Source organism: Heteronotia binoei, chromosome 4 (genome assembly GCF_032191835.1).
Source record: "Heteronotia binoei isolate CCM8104 ecotype False Entrance Well chromosome 4, APGP_CSIRO_Hbin_v1, whole genome shotgun sequence".
NCBI lineage: Eukaryota > Metazoa > Chordata > Lepidosauria > Squamata > Gekkonidae > Heteronotia > Heteronotia binoei.
Genome location: NC_083226.1, coordinates 131,507,363 through 131,527,993, shown reverse-complemented (window position 1 = coordinate 131,527,993; position 20,631 = coordinate 131,507,363). Strand labels below are relative to the sequence as shown.

Genomic DNA, 20,631 nt, shown 5'->3' with positions numbered 1-20,631 from the left:
CATTTATATAATAAGGTTAAAATCATAATTAATAAGACATAAAAAGATAAAAACCAGCGGTCTATTAAATGCATTTTAGTTCCATCCAAATTTTTCTCAGTGTCAGTTAGTTGTTGTAGGCCTGCCGGAAGAGGACTGTCTTACAGGCCCTGCGGAACTGCCCTAGGTCCCGCAGGGCCCTCACCTCTTCCGGCAGCTGGTTCCACCAGTAAGGCGCCGTTACCGAGAAGGCCCGATCCCTGGTGGTTTTCAGACGGGCCTCCTTTGGCCCGGGGATTACTAACAGGTTTTGTGAACCCGATCGTAGTACTCTCTGGGGAACGTGTGGGGAGAGACGGTCCCTAAGGTAGGCAGGTCCTAGGCCATATAGGGCTTTAAAGGTGATGACCAACACCTTGTACTGGACTCGGAATGTTATTGGCAGCCAGTGCAGATCCCGAAGCCCCGACCGAATGTGCTCCCATCTTGGGAGCCCTAATAGCAGCCGGGCAGCGGCATTCTGCACTAACTGCAGCTTCCAGGTCCGGCACAAGGGTAGCCCCATGTAGAGGGCATTACAGTAGTCCAACCTCGAGGTGACCGTGGCATGAATCACTGTTGCTAGGTCGTCGCGTTCCAGGAAATGGGCCAGCTGCCTCGCCCGCCTAAGATGAAAGAATCTGGACTTGGCAGTGGCTGCTATTTGAGCCTCCATTGTCAATGAAAGCTCCAATAGTACCCCCAGGCTCTTGACCCTGCGCGCCGCTATCAACTGCGCGCCGTCATAAACTGTCAGGGAGATTTCCCCTCCCGGGCCGTAGCGACCCAAGCAAAGGACCTCTGTTTTCGCCAGATTCAGCTTCAGCCCACTCAGCCTAAGCCACCTAGCCACTGCTTGTAACGCCCGGTCCAGATTTTCTGGGGCGCAGGCAGGCCGGCCGTCCATAAGTAGATAGAGCTGGGTGTCATCAGCATATTGATGACAACCCAGCCCATACCTTCGGGCAATCTGGGCAAGGGGGCGCATATAGATGTTAAATAACATCGGGGAAAGTACCGCCCCTTGAGGCACTCCGCAATCAAGCGCGTGTCTCCGGGACAGTTCGTCCCCAATCGCCACCCTTTGTCCCCGACCATCAAGGAAAGAGGAAAGCCATTGCAAGGCCAGCCCCTGAATCCCCGCGTCGGCAAGGCGGCAGGCCAGAAACCGATGGTCGACAATATCGAACGCTGCTGATAGGTCTAACAACATCAGCACCGCCGAGCCGCCTTGATCCAGATACCGCTGAGGTCATCCACCAGGGCGACCAGCACTGTCTCCGTCCCATGGCCCGGATGGAAGCCAGACTGGTAGGAGTCAAGGACGGAAGCGTCCTCCAGGAAACTCTGTAGCTGCAATGCCACTGCCCTCTCAATAAGTTTGCCCAAACAGGGCGAATTCGAGACCGGCCGATAGTGTGCCAATTCGGCCGGATCTAACGTTGTTTTTTTCAAGAGGGGGCGGACCACCGCCTCTTTAAGGGCTGATGGGAAATGTCCCTCCAATAGGGATCTATTTATGATATCCCGTATAGGATATCTCAGCTCCCTCTGGCAGGTCTTAATAAGCCAGGAGGGGCACGGGTCCAATTTACAAGTTGTTGGGCGTGCAGATAGGAGGATCCTGTCAACTTCTTCCAGGCTGAGCGCACTGAAGCCGTCCAGAACACGATCCGAAGACAGGCATGGAGCCTCAGGTTCGCTAACTGTATCTAATATGGCAGGGAAGTCGGAACGGAGCGATGCGATTTTATCCGCAAAGAATTTCGCAAAAGCCTCACAGCCAATTTCCAATTCATTAGAATTTGGTCTGCCCTGTGGCAGTGTTGTAAGAGTCTGAATTGTGTTGAACAGTTGTGCCGGGCGTGAAGTTGCAGACGCAATCTCCGCCGCAAAGTATGTTTTCTTTGCGGCCTTGACTGCCATCTCATAGGACTTCATAAACTCTCTATAAGATGTTCGAATCGCTTCGTCTCGAGTACGCCGCCATTGCCTCTCTAGTCGTCTGAGTCCCCGTTTCAAGCGCTGCAACTCCTGGTTATACCAAGGTTTGGCTTTGAACGAGGGCGCAGAGGACGCCTAGGTGCGATCTCATCGATGGCCCCGGCGAGCCTATCGTTCCAAGACTCCACCAGGTCATCGAGGAAATCGCCAGGGGGCCAGGGATCCCGCAGAGCCGTCAGGAACCGTTCTGGGTCCATCAGGCTCCGCGGGCGAGCTAAAATGAGCTTGCCGCCCAAACGGGCTTGGGGTGGGACGTCCACACGAGCCTTGAGGGCATAGTGATCCAACCATGGCACTGCTATGGAAGCAAGATCGTTCAGTAAGACTCCCGCCGCGAAGACCAAGTCTAACATGTGCCCCGCCTGGTGAGTGGGTGTCGTAACTACTTGGGAGAGTCCTAGTGTCGCCATGGAAGACACTAGGTTCATCGCCTGATTGGAGGTCACGTCATCGGCGTGGACATTGAAGTCACCCAGGACCAAAAGCCTCGGGTGCTCCAATGCCCATCCTGCTGCGGCCTCCATCAGGGATAGTAAGGTGCTGGCCGGTGCGTTAGGCGGTCGGTACACCAGCCAGATCGCCAACCCCTCCCCGACATCCCACGCCAGACAGGCACATTCAATGCCCTTGATCTCCGGGGCCGGGAGGGCCCGGAAGGAGTAAGCCTCTCGTATGAACAGAGCCACCCCTCCCCCCCGCCCGCTAGTCCGCGACTGATGAAAGACCGAGTATCCCGGGGGCGCCATCTGGGAGAGAGCTACAGTCTCCCCATCGTGCACCCAGGTCTCGGTCACGCATGCCAGGTCCATGTCCTGCTTGAGCAGGAATTCCCGAAGGATGGAGGTCTTATTGTTGATGGACCTGGCATTACATAACACCAGTGACGGAGGCGAGTAATTTCGCCTTGCCCCACTACCTGTCACCATCGGGATGGGACGCAGGCTGGAAGGTGGTCGAGCACTATCTTCTCAATCCCCTTCCCTTACATTTCCGCCTGTTCCCACCGTCATACCTTCCCCTCCCCAGGAGTACCGGAATTCCCAGACCAGTCATCTCTTACTGGTATCCACCAGCCCTTCTACTGACAAGATATTGTCTCTTCTCAACCCTCCCAACTCCAATTGACCTATCAATAAATTACCCACTAATATTCTAATAGTTATTTAATGTAAAATCCTCCCAACCCATCCAATTCACTAGCTAACAATAATAAATTATAAATCCAATTGGCTCCTTAATTAAAACCTTCAATCAATTATCCCTCTTTTCATTAATTTGCCATAAATAATCATTTAAATTAGGTAGTCAGTAAAATCAATTTAAATAACCAATAAATTAGTCCAATCTTAATAATTTGGGAGATAGAGTCCAGTGGGTAGGGGGGTACAAATTTATACTAACTAAAGTGCCAGAGACAATAAAGTGCAAATGGTCTTAATAGTCTTAATTAACTAAAGTGCTGTTGTTTTTTAAATAACAGTTATTTTAAGGTGCTGATGACAATAGGGTGCAAATGGTCTTAATTTAAAGTGCGGTGGTGACCGTAAAGTGCGAGTGTCTTGGTCTTAGTCTTAGGCGTTGATCTTACGTAAGGGTGGCGTGTGCCACCACGCCATCCAGGAGGCCCGGAACCTTCAGTCCCAGCGATGGAAGGGGGGAGGGAGGAGGAGAAGACAGGGCCGTCGTCCCGCCGGCAAGCTAGCTGCCTCAGTGCCTCGCCCCGTCCAGCAGTTCTTCAGTGCCGCCGCCGCTACCTCCAGCCTCTCGCCGGCGTCCTCTAACTCCAACTCCCCGGCTTTCTAGTCCATGGGCCTCCGGTCCCCGCAATGGAAGGAGGGAAGGGGGGGATAGGGCCGTCGTCCCGCCGGCAGCTAAACTGCCTCGGTACCTCGCCCCATCCTGTAGCTCACAGAAGCCGCTACCGCTGTCTCCAGCCTCCAACCTCTCACCGGCGTCCTCCAGCTCCCCAGCTTCCACCATATACACTTCACCCCACTCCTCCAGTTCCACACTCCGCCTTCTGCTTTCGAGCCTCAACGCTCCACACTCCACGCCCAGCTCCGCTCACACTCGGCACTTCCCCGCCGCGGCCCTCCGTTCACGCCCAGTACTTCCCGGCCGCGGCCCTCGCCGTCCTTGGTGTCGTCCCAGCTGGTAAGCTGGTAGGCACTTTCACTTTATTTCCACTTTATTTCTCAGGGGAGGCTGTTCTAAAATCGCCTTTGCCTTCCCCCGACAGCTATTTAGTCAGCACGATGTCCTAGATAGTGTCTCTTTTTTGATACTGGAACAGCATGTATTGACTTTATCAAGTTATCTGGTGGCATCTCTAGAACATTTGAAAGCTGAGCAGCAATACGCTTCCGAAAATAACTTGCCGCCATGGCAGCACTACTGCCCCTTCAATCTTCTCCCCCACCCAACGCCGTTCATGGAGCCACCGCCTTTGGTCAAGTTTCACCACGTGCGGTTCTCTACATAGGGCAAACAGGACAAACCCTATGCCAAAGGATAAATGGACAAAAATCTGACATCAGGAATTACAGAACTGAGAAACCAGTCAGAGAACGCTTTAATCTTCCGGAGCATTCAATGGGTGACCTCAAAGTAGCTGTTTAACTGCAAAGGAACTTCAAATTATTATGAAATTACAAATTATTATGAAACTGGGGACAAACACCTCCCCAGGACTGAACAGGGATATTGGGTTTTTTATCTCATTACATATGCTAAACCAACTCTCACTGAATATAGCTATACATCAATGGTATTCCAATGTATTTCTCTTTTAGAACAGTGTATCAGAATAATGTTGTTGTTTTTTTTGTATTGATATACTCAAATAAGGGATGTAGGCTTTATCGGCGGTGTGTGTGCAGAGAGTAAAATACAACTAGTGCGGTGACAAACATAAATCTGAGTGACAAAGTGCTCCGCCAGGATCCAACTCTCGAGTGAGAGAACTACAGACTGGCACTGCAGTGCTTATATATACATGTCAGCCAATCATGGCAATCCATACAGTTGCTGACTTCAGCAGGTACTTTCCCCTGGTTACAGTCCAGCCAGAACCGGCTTGCTGACAAGGTTGATCTGAACTCACCTGTCAGATAGATCCACCTGCTTCTTCTTGCTCCTGTCATGCTGTGGAAGGAGGACTCAATACACCGACAGGCTTTTTATCTCATTACATATACTAACCCATCTCCCACTATATTTTAAGGTACCCTTTTTTCTAATGGAAAACTAGAATGTATTTCTCTTTTAGAACAGTGTATCAGAATATTTTGGTTTTTTGTATTGATATACTCAAATAAGGGATATGGGCTGTTTATCTCATTACATATACTAACCCATCTCCCACTATATTTTAATGTACCCTTTTTTTCTAATGGAAAACTAGAATGTATTTCTCTTTTAGAACAGTGTATCAGACTATTTTGGGGTTTTGTATTGACATACTCAATCACGGATATTGACTGTTTGACTGTTTATCTTATTACATATATTAACCCATCTTCCACTATATTTTAATGTATTTTTTTTCTAATGGCAAACTATATGATGTTATAACCTCTTGAGATACTATGCCCTCCATTTAAACCCACAACTAATGAAGCCAGAATGACGCCCAGATTTATGGCACTTCACACCTATGACATGTCTGCTTTTTATCACCCTCCACTGTTGTTACAGCCCAACCTAAGAAACAAACATGGACCCCAATTTGTGATTCTTTTAATGTGCTAAAAACATTCCCATGACTCTACATACCAACTCACTGCCCACTTTCTCTATATTTAAAGATGGCTTGCCATTCCAATTTTGTCTGATGAAGTCTGCTTAGAGCATACGAAAGCTTACATTCTGAATAAAACTTAGTTGGTCTTAAAGGTGCAACTTGTCTACTGCTTTGTTCAACAAAATAAAATATTCCCTGAAAATATATTTGTAATGCTAGTTTTAGATTATTTGAGGGCCCTTCAAAATACCAGTTTCCAAATTACTGCATTCCTCTACTCTGTCCTCAAAACAGCTGACTTCATTATTATTGAAGCCTATCTATGCATTGTACCAGTTAGAGAACATATGCTAAAGTAAAACACAACATTCAGGGCAATTTTGGCCAGACTGTTAACTGTTCTACTAATGAACCTCAACATATGTGCTACAGATAGACTGCAGACACAATGACACAAAACAGATCAGACATTCACTTCTCAACCAATACACATGGGCTTTTTTGTAACATCTGGACATCCATTTCTTAACCTAAATAAATTGTAACATCTATGCTAATGAATAAAAACACATATGCACCCACCCACACAGAGAGAAGTATACTCACTACATAATTCCCTGGTGAGGCAGAAGAGTATGGTATCTAAAAGACAAAGGAAAACAGTAAGCCAATAAAAAAGGATCATATCAACTTATTTAAGATATTGTTGCCTACAACTCTAAAAACCAACTTTTAAAGAGAAATTAACTGTACATTTAACTGTACCCTTATTTCAAAAAACTAAATCTAATAAAATACTAACCAGATTTTCTTAAATGACGTTTGTCCATGTCAGCAATTACAGTTGCTAAAATACCATGTTATAATATTGAATTATGCATATGATAAGAAAGAAATAAGAGATTATCCTAGTAAAAAAACCCCTTCTGTTCATACAAGGAAAAATCCATAGTAGCATTCTTCCATGCTGATTAAGTTGTAATGTAAGCAGACTACTCACGTTATTTTTTATTTACTTACTTTTTAAAGAGGCATAACTGTAACAAAATTTCAATATTTACTCACAGAATTAGCATTTGTAGGGTTTGGCCAAGGTCTACCACCTCCTGGACCCCTAAAATATAAAAGATCACATAATTTAATTTGAACTATCTTTTTACTAAATCTGCTATCTAAATAAGCATATTAGTTTTCTCTTGTGTACATTCACACCTGTCCATTGTCAGTCTATAGTTGCTATAAAAACAAGGAAAATAAAAAAAACTATTGAAACATGGAATTGATGGAGTACATTTTTAGCACTGTTCAGTTCAGTCTAGCTAGAAACATTAATAGTATCTAAATCTTATGCCATAGCGCACTTGTTACAGAGTTTCTCCAGTCTAAATCCACTGAAATGAAAGATCTTAGACTGGAGTAGCTATAGACCAGGGGTGGCCACACTTGCTTAATGTAAGAGCCACAAAGAATAAATGCCAGATGTTTGAGAGCTGCAAGACGAAGGAAGGAAGGAAGGAAGGAAGGAAGGAAGGAAGGAAGGAAGGAAGGAAGGAAGGAAGGAAGGAAGGAAGGAAGGAAGGAAGGAAGGAAGGAAGGAAGGAAGGAAGGAAGGAAGGAAGGAAATGGGGGAGGGGAGATGGAAAGAAAGCCATTTTAACTTTAAATGCCTTCTCCAAGTCACCAGCTGGTTTGGCTTGGAGAAGTAATTTAAAGAGACAAATGCCTTCTCCAAGCTGGCCAATGGAGTGGTGGGGGCATCGAGAGCCACACAATATGTGTGAAAGAGCCATATGTGGCTCCCAAGCCACAGTTTGGCCACCCCTACTATAGACTGTTTTGTATTGTCAAGTCTTCAATGCATCACAACGTTATTTGACGTTTCACTGATGTATACTTCCTCTAAAGGAGGCCCGTCTGAAAGCGACCAGAGACAGGGCCTTTTCGATTGCAGCCCCCTGTTGGTGGAACCAGCTCCCAGAGGAGGTGAGGGCCCTGCGGAACCTTGAACAGTTCCGCAGGGCCTATAAAACAGCCCTCTTCCGGTTGGCATACAATTAATTGATACCGGGATGCCTGAATATTTAAACTTGAACATCAGAATATCGAACACTGGAATACTTGAAGAATTGATTTAAGGAAAAGGTAGCATAGTGCATATTGATGTGAGTTTTATGTATTTTTATGTATTTTATTGTATAATTATTAATGTATTTTAAACTGATCTTTGTTAGCTTTTTGTATTGTAAGCCGCCCTGAGCCCGCCTTGGTGGAGTAGGGCGGGATATAAATCGAACAAATAAATAATTCAAATATCTTCATTTTCGCTTTGCGGGCTGATGAAGTAAAAGTGCTATACGAGGTAAGTAGTTCTTCCAGCTCTATATTGGTGAGCAACTCAACTGCTTTTTCATTTAGCTTATTTGCATGGTTTCCCATAAAGAGAAACCTGGCTCTATGATAAACCTTTTACCACAAGGAAAAGCTATGCACGCAGTAGAAAGAGAAGGGCCTGGGCTTTAACTTCTTTAAGAAAAAACTACAAGCACCTCCAAAAGTAAAACCCATTTTCCCAGAAAAGGAAACATCCTTGTAATTTAAATAATGACAGATTCAATAGTAGTAACAAGAAAAAGGAGTAGACAAAGTAAGCTTGCTGCAGAAACAAGGACAGAAATGCGACACAGAGTGCAGCTTCAGTTAAGCTGGAGTGGGTAAAATCATACCTGGGACAGGGCTATTTTTGAGCAGGAACACAGTTCCAGATGGCTTGGCATCAGGGGTGTGGCCTAATATGCAAAAGAGCCCCACTGGGCTTTTTCTACAAAAAAAAGTCCTGCTTGGGAACATCAGACATCCCTGGCTCTGAATGAACTAAATAATTACTGCCTCATGGCCAAGATTTCATTTGGACAAGGTGCTTAAGCAGATGGTGACAAAGCAGTTTCAGGCAGTCTTGGAGAAGACTTATTGTCTAGATACACTGTAACTGGGATTCAGTCCTGGGTTCAGGACAGAAATGGCCTTAGTTGCCCTAATGATCTTTGCTGGAAGTGAAATAGTATGCACATTTCTGTCGATTCTTCTAGACCTGTTCATAGACCGTCAAGCCTCTTTATAAGGACAGAAACGGTTGTTGTGCTGGCACCTTTTCCCTCTCCACCCCCTATAGGGGGGATCCCCCACCCCTGATGTGATGTAATGACTGGATAAGAGCACTTTAAAGACACCATCAGGGTTTGTAATTTTTGAATGTAACTGATTATATATATATATATAATGTATGTATGTATTTTTTAATGTTGTACATCGCCCTGAGCCTGGTGCTAGCCAGGATAGGGCAATTCATCAGATGATGATGATGATAATAATAGCATCCATCACAGTATCTTTCCAAAGAAGCTGGCTGGTTTAGGATTGGTGGGAAAGGGAGGTAGGAATCATACTTCAGTGGTTCTGCTCTTACCTGGCTGTTTGATTCCAGAAGGTGGTTCTGGAGGGCTGCTACTCAGCCCCATGGAATTTAATACTGTGGGGCCTCTGTAGAGTCCAACTTGTTAGTTTAACATATATATATATTAAACCACTGAGAGAGATCATTCAGGGATTTGCAGTAAGATACCACCCAGCTCTATGTATATGACAGCTTCTTGGCAGTTGAAGGTAGAAGGGGTCTGTGGAAGTTCTAAACAGATGCCTGAAAAATACTAGGATGGATGAGGGCCAATAAACTGAAGTTCAGTCTAGACAAAATGGAGGTACTGTTGGTCAGTGACAAAGCTGCTCAGCCAGTCTGGGAAAGAGTTACACTCTCCTTGATGGAGCAGGTTTGTAACGGGGGGTTCTGCTGAATCCGGCCTACAATTGGAGGCTCAGGTCTTTTCTCTGGGACTCAGCACCTTTTAACAGCTATGATTGTTCCATATAAAAGTGATCAAAGTTCTGATACCATCAAGGATAGACAAAACTGAAGGTGGCTTTTTTAATGATTTGGAAACTTTAACTGGTCCAAAATGTCATGACCAAGCTATTTTTGTTAGCTGTATACAAGGTATGGCGATGAAAGATCTACACTGCCTGCCTGTTTCTGGTCACAATTCAAAATATTGGTCCCCGGTGTTAGGCCTGAAATGGCTTCGTGCTAGGAAACTTGAAAGGTAGACCAAAGGCGTTCCGGATACCTCAACAACATTATCCAGAGTTACTCTATTCCTGATGATCTCTTAGGAGCCCCAAATGACAATTCTCAGCTAAGGGATTGGATATATATATTTCAGATGCATTTCTAGATCATTCTCTAATCCTAAAGTCTAAAGCAGCCCTCTGGTTTAGATTAATTAAATCTGATCATCATAGATCCCCACACTTGATTAATATCTCTAGATTTAACATCAGAACATACTTCACGACTCTTCATTTTCAGACTATGCAAACAACTCTGTTAACCGGTTGATATTCTCACACCCCAATAGAACAGTGTTTTTGCATTTGTGGTTCGTCCACAATAGAGAACCTTCCCCATTATATTCTATCTACAATGCATCCAGAGTTAAATTTCTGGCCAGAATACTAAGCACATTTAAAGCATATTTGGAAACTGAAAAGATTTCTGTTATCTGATGATGATGCTCATGTATTCTATGCAGGGGTGTCGAACTCATTTGTTATGAGGGCCAGATCTGACATAAACTGAGCAAAGGAAGCTCTGGTTCTTTCCTTCCTTCCCCAGGAGACCAGGGGTGGGGGGAGGGGAAGGAGCCTCAGCCAACAGAAGAGAGGCTTGGCTCAGTAGCTCTGCTGTGCGACTGAGAGAGTCTGTCAAAGCAAGCTACTCCTCCCCCCTTCCTCCCCAAGGGAGGAGCCTCAATCAATGGAGAAAATAGAGGTTTTGCTCTGTAGCTCCTATGCAGTTGAGCAAACCTTGCAAAGCAAACTGTTATGCAGAAGAAAGCAAGGGAGAGGGAGAAAGAAGCAGATGGCAGCCAGTTGTTCCGGGGCCAGATAGGAGCCCTCCAGGGGCCTGATTTGACCCCCGAACTACATGTTTGACACCCCTGCTATAGAGTTTCTCTGTTTGCCCTTGCAGCTAAGAAGATAAGAGCAAGAGTGATATCGAACATGTCCTAAACTTCTTGAGGTTGGCCTTTTTGGGGAACTTTTTAAGATGTTATCTGGGAATTTTTGTGTTTGTGTTCTTTTTTTGTAATGGCCAATGGCTATATACATTTCTGACTGGCTGGACTGACTGACAACTTGAAAGATAGTTTCCTCCTGTACTCTCCAGCCCACCAATTAAGATCCTCTTCTGTGTGTCCTTGCTTTCAGAGGTGAAGCAGATGGCAGCCAGATACGGAGCTTTTTTCAGGGGTGGCACATCATCTCTAAAATGCTGTCTCCCTTTGTGGCTCGCCTCTTGCCTTTTATCTTTTAGTCAGCATGCCAAGTCATTTCTATATAACAGCTGTTAATTGAAGAGGTCCATCTTTTAAAGCGATCTTCTAAACTAAGGGCTGTTTATGGATATCATTTTAGGGTGCTTAATGTTTTATGTTGTTTTTATACCCAAGGTTTATTTTAATATTAAACATATATGGTGGTTGTTTTTATGATTTAATTGGATTTAAATGTAAGAAAACCTCTTTTACACTCGTTTTTTAAAACTTGTGTAATTTACTTTTGAGCAGATTTCTGGAGGGGTGGCATCTAAATTTTATAAGACAAACAGGGTGGATAAGGTGAACCTGAGTGGGTCATATTTATCTTGCTCAGGTATTTTCTGTTGCAAATTTCAATTGCATCAAAAATGGAGGCTATGATATGAGCAGATTCATTGCTTGTTCTCTCACTGAGACAAAGTTTAGCTGTGGTGCTGGCTCCTCAATAGCCAACCATAAAAGCAGGATAACCACACGTTCACTTGGAAATAGTATTATGACCAAGCCTCTGATGGCCTGAATCTTGCACCAACCCAGAGCTGAGCTACTTTATATTTCAGCATAATCTGTCAAATGAGAAAATAAGTCATCATAGGGCAATGGTTTCTTTCATGGGAAGGATGCCATATTGTATAGAGAATTGTACAGGCACAGATGTTGACCTCTGTTTACCCATCTGATGTAAACTGGCTTATTAAAATTCAGCACTATTAAAATTCAGCCTCATGAAAGACTACCTATTTCAGGTCATCTTCTGAATCTCCATCACCTATATCATAGGCATGGCATCTCTACATATAACTTTCATACTCTAAATGCTATACATTTATATATAATGGATAGGGTTCAAACATCATGTCTTGCAAAAATAGTGAGATACCATCTAGAAAGAACAAAAACAAAATATACTAATAGTACTATAGGTTTCAAAGATGCAGCAATTTTACTAATTATTAAAACTATCTTACACCACAGTAAAACCAGTGAGGAAATAAAATTCAGACACTTGAGTATTTAAAGACAGAGTTATTGCTACTGGTAAAACACTGAGCTTTTTTGTATTTGCCTTATTAGGACCGATTTCCCACTTACCCTACGCCGCTCTGCCGTTCCTCTTTTCAGCGCTGCGTTCTTGTGATTTCCCACTATCTGCACTGGGACTTTAGCCTGTGTTGCCGTTTTTGCACGGTAAAGAGAAATTGGTTTTTAAAGGTTTCTCTTTGCTTCGCAAAAACGGCAACGCGGGTTGAAGCTCCGGGACAGATAGTGGGAAATCAGAAGGACATCGCGCTGAAAAGAGGAACGTCAGAGTGGCATAGAGTGAGTGTGAAATCAGTCTAGGTCTGAACAAGAATTAAATACATCACAACAGAAAAAACATTATTGAAAACATTTCCAGCAGGGAATCTTGGTTTATTCAAAGTTCTGGATGTTGGAGTATACCAGATGAAGAGCAAAAAATGGCAATGTTAAGCAATTTATCAAATAACATTCTACATACATCACTGCCATTATAAGTGTTATAGTAGTATTTTGCTTACATGTTCATTCCAGGCATTCCAGGGCCACCTAAAGCATTCAGTGGGGGTCTCATTGCACCTCCATAGTTCTGCAATGATAACCAAGGGTCAGACTACCACAAAACAAAAAAACAAAACCAAAGAGGAGGGGGGAAAGAAAGGACAGCAGGTTAATGACTTCCCTACACATCTGCTGATTGGATAGGGCATTGCCATTCATTTTAAGAATCTGAGTTGCTTCCCTTTTTCAAAACAATTATTTTTCCACTGTCTCTGATGAAGTAATCTATTTAACATTTACTAACAGTCTTATTATCTGAACAATGGAGCCATGGTAACCATGTTTAAGTCCTGAAGATTATTTAATAGTTATTTCATGAAAAATCACTCAGAATTCTAAAAACATTTGATGGGATTCCATACTGGCAGATTCAGATTAATCATTTTTAAAGTCTGTCTTAATTAACATAGCATGTTAATAATTTCAGCTGTAGAGTGCTGTGGATATATTCCATCTATAACAAATGATTACTTCTATGCTCCCTTAATATATAGCAATGAATAGTGAAATTATTTAAAGGATATGAAATTGTATTGGAGTACCTATAAATAGTCCAATGCCATGTTCCATACAAATCCAAAAATGTGTTGAAATAGCTGTTATGAAGCACTCACTAGTGGCAAGAACAGATCCAATGGTAAGGATGTTTTTCAACTTGGCCTTTTAAGGAAAAGGAATTTGATGCACTGTGCTTTTAAGAGCTTCACAAGCTTATGGCTGATTTTTATATATATTTTCAGTGGAGGTATTTCTGTGCCTCAAAAGCAACTTCTTTTGGTGCTGCAGCTGTTTTTGGAAGGCCTTTCTGTTTTCCTGTTATTATCTCAAGAGGCTGGAAAAAGCACAGCAAAACTATAAAAAATACCTAAACCCCCTGCTTTTAATACATTATTTGAAAAGACTGATATCACATTTTTCTCAAAAGCTTTTCCAAACTCAGGGTGTCTGAAAGTATCCATTCCAATCAGATGCACTTACACAGAACTGGGTGTACTCCCATGTAAATTTACACAGAATTTCAGGCCTTATACTAAGTCAGACCTATTGGTCCATACAGACAGCTTTTCTACTCTGACAGCAGAACAGGGAGTTCTCTTTACTTTTGTAATAAATTCTTTAGGACACAAATCTAAATCAAGCAGTATGGCACTTTTAACAGCATATACAGACAAGCTCAAATACTATACGGCAAAACAAAACAAAGAAAACCACAATCCATTATTTTAAAACCTTTTGTGAAAGAAATTTCCTTCACCAGAAAATATATATGTTGCACAAGATTTGAGCTTGCTGTAAAACATGTATTTGCTGACAAAATATTAATATTACCACTTTCATATGTATTAACTGAAGATAGCAAGAATGGAAGATATCAAGGACTGAGAGCAGCAATTTTAAATAATTATTTTCCTTTTAGGATCACTACATATTCTGATTGTTTTAGGGGATCACCCTATTGTTACAGGTAATACTGTGGTGATACTGGACTTTAGTGATAGCAGTTACATGAGAACACATGAATCTGCCTTATACTAAATCAGATTCTTGTAAAAATTAACAGTTGGCTACTAAGCCCAACCACAATTTGTGGCCCCCTATTCATAGGGCCAAACTACACATTTCATATTGATGTGATTGCCACAGGGACTTGAACAAGTATGCCAACTTCAAATTCCCCATGGAATTCAATTTTGAAGTGTTGGGGACGCATCGGGAGGAGGAGGGAGAATTATTTGTCTCAGGGGGAAATGCATGTGCAAGCATACAATACAATGGCAGAGGGGGAGGCCCCTCCTCCTGCTATGTCAGAGTCTCATTTGAATCAGGCCCCTGCAACATTTCAAAATTGAATCCCCACAGGGAACTCACAGCTGCAGTAACATTGCAAGTCCCTGTGGTGATTATGTGGTATAGGGAATGTATAGTTTGGACCTTAAAAAAGTAAAAGTAGTCCCCTGTGCAAGCACCAGTTGTTTCTGACTCTGGGGTGACATTCCTTTCACAACGTTTTCATGGCAGACTTTTTACGGGGTGGTTTGCCATTGCCTTCTCAAGTCATCTACACTCCCCCCCCCCCTCCAGCAAGCTGGGTACTCATTTTACCGACCTTGGAAGGATGGAAGGCTGAGTTAACCTGAGCCGGCTACGTGAAACCAACTTCTGCCAGGATTGAACTCAGGTCATGAGCAGAGAGTTCAGACTGCCGTACTACAGCTTTACCACTCCGTGCCACAGGACTCTAGTTTCAACCTTAGGTTATCATATATAGCAACAAAAACTGGAAACTGGCAGTAATCAACCCTTCTTGTGCAAAGAAAGATCAATACCCTGGCAAATATGATGGCTCTAAAAGGCTAAATTACATTACATACATCTATGTTGCTTGACCTCATATGCTAAGACAAGGTTTTGCTGAACAGACTCATTTGAAAAGCTTCATTATAAACTCTTGTAAATTTGCTATAGTTGAAAAGTATTGTAATGTTTAGGCTTGCATAGTAAACAGCATTGACCACTTTAAAAACACTCAAGGATTAGTTAGCTTTATTGGAAAATATATTGATATGTATTCTATGCAGCCTTTCATAGCCTAGAATATGTATTCATTTTACATATAGATAGGTAAACTAAGAGATATGATGGTTTTTCAGCTAAATAATATATTTATTTACTGCAGCCCATCGTGCCACATACCATACTGTTCCAGAGAGTCTCTCAGCTCTCAGAAGTAGCTTTTTGAGTGGCATAGGGGACTGCAGGGCAAAGAATAAAATGTTTGATGACCAGAATTCCAGTTACAGTTCATTAGATCCAAGCCATTTCACAGAAGTCTCCAACAAATATAAACACATTGTGGTAATACAGAAAAATTAAACTAGTTTAAACATTATTTACAATGGTGGCTAAAATGTCCTTGGCACTTTAATGGCAATTCATTCTTTTAGGTAATGTAAGGCAGAAACTCATACTCAAAAGAACCATTAATTTTTTAAAAAGATGGTGTTCACTTAGCACTGCTGTTAAGTAACCTCCATTGATCTCAGTGGGGCTTGTGCAAGGCTCCAATGCATACCCTTTCATAATGGAACTTGCTCATCATTAAGGAAGTTTTTACTAATCCTTTTTTATTTCATACATCTACCACATGATAAGATGTCCTCTCCCTCAGAGTGAAGAAATGTACCTTCCTCTCTGAGGGAGGGATCTCATGATAAGATGTCATCTTCCTCAGAGTGAAGAAATGTATAAATCTTCCTATAAATAACCCTATGCTGTGTTTTTTCTCATGTTTAACTTTTACTGTTAGTTGTATTATTTGGCTATTACTTGAATAAAATGGTTTATTCAAGTGTGTTCACTTATGGTTTGGCAAGTTCCCAAACTGAGGATCTGGGTGAACCCATGGCCAGAGACAGGAAATTTTAAATTAACCTACTTTCTGACTGGTTGGAGTCATTCCTTCCCCACAGTAGAATGAAGCTTTACATTAAGTCCAATGTTCCTTTATACATAATTTGTCTTCTATTAGAGATCTAACAATTTATATTCCTCTGTTTTCTTAAAAGCTTTTTTATTGTACTTGATGAAAGAGAACTTGAATATTGTCAACTCATTTCACAAATTCAAGTAAATATGAAGTTTAAAAAAGAAATAGATAATATCCAAATTCTACATAAAAAGATATATTTGAGAAAATTTGCAGTAGAATGATACAGATTAATTATGTCCTGAATGACTGTGAATGATCAATAAGTAGAAACACTTGAACTTTTTTCTGTTTTTTTCCTTTTCCTTATATATTTCTTATAAAAAATTTTGTATTCATCTCCAGAAATGATGTAGTGTTATGTGAAGGAACACACTAAAGGCTGGATTCTGTACACATGCAACACTAGTTAACTGGGAACAAAGTAACTACATTTTGATCAATGTTTATGTTTTCAAGATTTTCTATAAAACGAGTACAGTATTTAAAGACTTATGAATGAAATTGTCATCATCAAGGCACCTCCAGTTTGTCCCAGGCATGTTACACTCAAACATCCTAGTTTGTTTATTTAACTGTAATCAGCTTATGTAAATGGATGATCTACGTCAGGGGTCCCCAACCCCTGGGCAGGGGAGCAGTACCAGACCGCAGCCTGTTTGCAACGGGCCATAAAGCCTCTCCTCCCCCCGTTTTCACCATTTTATGGCCAGGGAAGGGCAGCGTCACTCACTCGCCGCTGTTGTGGCAGGTTTCCTGGAAGGCACTTCACGGGTCGGCCTGAAAGGCACTTCACAGCCCCTTCCCTGACCGTAAAATGGTGAAAACGGGGGGAGGAGGCGGCGAGCCTGTGTGGGGGGCTGGTGAAGGAGGGAGGAGAAAAATGGGGGGGAGGCTGCAAGGCTGTGCAGGGGGGCGGCAAGGCTGTGCGGGGGCTGGTGAAGGAGGGAGGAGAAAACGGGGAGGAGGCTGCGAAGGCGGGAGGAGGGAACAGGGGAGGAGGAGGCAAAGTAGGGGGGGGCAGGGGAGGCCATGGTCGGCAGGCTGGCCCTGGGGCCGGTCCCTAGGACAAAAATGATTGAGGACCACTGATCTACATCACTGCTTACATCAGTAACCTGATCAATTTGAGGGCAGGCTGCACTAGGCATCCATACGGACCACCTTCTGGATGTATCTATCCCAGCTCCAAACTCATTATCACCACCCTCTGTGTCTAACTTCATCTCTCTCCCCTGCTATGCTGCAAAGCTACTACCAGGTTCAAAACATGCTGCTCAGCACCAAGGGCGCTCATTCACAGCACACCCATCTGCAAGGCACGTGACGGCCTGTTCCAGACATATTATCCATCATGCAGATGTCTGCTTGCTGATTAAACCTACCTATCCAAAGCAACCTGTCCTGTTTCTTCCAACTAGCTGTGGCCTAACCACATGGTGGCCTAACCATGTTTTAATCACTGATTGGTTTTAATGTGTTCTTAATGTTTTATTATTGTATTGTTCATTTTAAATGTTGTAAGCCGCCCTGAGCCTGCTCTGGCGGGGGAGGGCGGGGTATAAATAAAATTTTACATTACATTACATTACATTACATTACATTACATTACATTACATTACTTATAAAATCAGGTCTATTTAATGGGAAAATACGCCATACCACAGATGGCAACACAAACCAGGAGAAACAGAGGCTCCCAGCACAGTCAATTTCCAAGACTCTCCACCACCATCCCAATTCCTGTTCAGCCCTATATAGCAACCAGCTAATCCTCTATTGTCCCCAGAAAGACTGGATGTCAGCTGCAGCAAGAAGACTGAAAATGAGATACAGCAACAGGGCAAAACAGCCAGCTGCCCTCTCCTGATAGGCTGCTGTTTTCTCCGCAGCCAATAAAGCTAATTAGGGGCCAGAGCAAATCAACACACAGTGTAATTTGCTTTGATTCCCACTTACCCTGGCACCCCCCCCCCCAATGACAACACAAGAAACCAAGAATAAATTCAACTAGTGTATTGAACTATATTCAACTTGTGTAAAATACGTGATCTGAATCACTGCTTATTTTATAAGCTAATGGTTTTGAGGGCAGGCTGAGCTAGGTATCCACATGGACTGCCTTCTAGACAGATCCACCCTGGTTCAAAACTTGGCCAGCACTTACTGCCAGTCCTGCTTATCATCACCTGCACATCATTATGTGCAAAGAGATGCCCAGCTTCATCTCTACCCCCTGATGTTTTGCAGGGCTATTCTTTTTTTTTTTTGCCCTCATGTTGTGGCTAATTTACAGGGACCTTGTAGGGTTTTCAAGGCAAGAGATGTTTAGAGGTGGTCTTCTGCCCAATATACACAAGCTTGGCAACCCAGGATATCCTACTGTCTTAGGCACAGGCACCATCACTGTAGAGGTAGTCTAGATAAATGGAAACTATTCTCAGACCCTATGCCATCAAAGCCCCTAGCTATTTGTGAGATGTAATGGACACCATGACACAATCTAACAATCTTCCAGGAAACACTATTTTGGCCGCCATGGATACTGAGTCTCTATATACCAACATCCCCCCCAAAAGATGGAATACAAGCTATTTAGAAACACCATATCTTACAGCACTTTGGCCAATCCTGCTACCAAGCTCAGCCAGTTTGTTCTCACCTGCCACTACTTCAGATTTAGTAAAGATTTATTCATTCAGATCAATGGCACACCAGTGGGCACCTGCATGGCACCACAATACAATATTTTCATGGCTAACCTGAGGTAAGAGTGTTTCCTCAGCTCCCATCTGTTAACACCCTCTTGGTACCTGAGATTTATTGATGACATTTTCATCATCTGAATACATGGGAAAGAAGCACTAGAGAAATTTTGCTAGGCCTTCAGCAACTTCCACCCCAACATCAACCTGATCAATGAATTCACAAGAAAAATACACCTTCTAAACACCACTGCATAAATACTTAATAGAAGAATAAAGACCACCTTAACACCAGAAACCTACTAATTGCCAAACATATCTACATGCCTCCAGTCACCTTTTTAAACACACCTATTGATCTGTGATCTAAAGCAAAGCTAATGTAAGAGTGGCAATCCTTGAACAATGAAACTTCAAAGGGAGATTACAATGTAAGATTACTGAACTTGAATCCATGCACAGGTTTAGGACAATGAACCCCCCAGGGCTGAATAGGGATACAGGATTCAGTCAATCAATATTTATTACAGTCAAAAACCAAAATAACTTCAGGATTCGTATCTCACTACAGGATGCTACTTTTCTGCCCCCAAACATTTCCCCACCCCGCTCTTATCAAGCTGCATTGTATCTTTGCATCCTAAATTCCTTCTTTACAACACCAATCTCATCTTCCGACTGGGATATAAAGACACAGATATCTCCATTCCTACTTGAATCTGATGAAGGGAGCTTTGATTCTCAAAAGCTTATACCCTGAAAATCTTGTTGGTCTCTAAAGTGCTGCTGAACTTGAATCTAATGTATGAAATCAGAGCACATATGTAGTAGAATTTCAGTAAGAAGGGGAATTACAACAATGTGACTATAAGAACCAAAACCCACAAGCAATGTACCTGAGGTCCTAATGGAACCATTCCTCTAGGAGGAGTCATTCTTTGCATTGGTCCGCCCATATTTGGATGTCCTAAAACACAAAGGAAAACACATATATTAGGTTTTACCATTTTAATAAAAGGCATAACCTTAGAAATGGCATTTTTTGTTTATCCTGTCCATGAAGTATCCACTTTCTTTCACAGAATAAGATAATATTTAAACAGGTTTCCCTCTGTAGGGCCTCAATACCATGCAGTCTCCCTGAGAAGTACTTTATAAAGCTTTATCACTAAACAAATTGTTGCTCCTCATTCCAGCTACTAAAAGTGATGACAAGGGAGAATACATTATGAAACAAATGAATAAAAACACACCAAACTGTCATATTATATCTATATGTATAATATGAACCTTGTTGCCGTGTCGGATCCATTCCACTAGGCAATAATGGCTGACTTCCTGGGACACCTGCAAGTGCCTATAAAGAAGAATATCATTAGGAAAAAAATAGAAATTGTATCCTTTTTGAATATGCAATTTTATTTCACTTTTACAACTAAATACACATGGGCAGTACCCTAGGCCTACATAAATCTACAGATTGATCAACCTAAAATTTAAGGTACATTATCTCCTATTTAAGATGGTGCTGAGGGACTGCTGCTCAGCCCCTTTGGCCTTTGGGGTCCTGCAAGGTTCCCTATTTTTTTTTTTAAACATCTATATAAAACAGCTGGGTGAGCTCATCCAGAGATCTGGGTTGGGCCAATATGTGGATGACAC

General features: G+C 42.6%; 1 protein-coding gene across 8 annotated transcripts in view; it reads right to left on the bottom strand.

The window, feature by feature from the left end:
* The window catches only part of SSBP2 (single stranded DNA binding protein 2), a 167,479-nt gene that overhangs the window by 14,037 nt on the left and 132,811 nt on the right, over positions 1 to 20,631 (bottom strand). For 4 of the 8 annotated variants that reach the window (XM_060235751.1, XM_060235748.1, XM_060235753.1 and 1 more), the window contains 5 exons: positions 20,260 to 20,326; positions 19,866 to 19,936; positions 12,738 to 12,805; positions 6,830 to 6,878; positions 6,371 to 6,406 (listed from right to left, as the gene is read on the bottom strand). In XM_060235751.1, coding sequence (XP_060091734.1) covers positions 6,371 to 6,406; positions 6,830 to 6,878; positions 12,738 to 12,805; positions 19,866 to 19,936; positions 20,260 to 20,326 — 291 coding nt within the window. Of the gene's footprint in view, positions 1 to 6,370; positions 6,407 to 6,829; positions 6,879 to 12,737; positions 12,830 to 19,865; positions 19,937 to 20,259; positions 20,327 to 20,631 lie in introns of all 8 variants that reach the window. The other 4 variants (XM_060235747.1, XM_060235752.1, XM_060235750.1 and 1 more) reach the window with 1 other exon arrangement.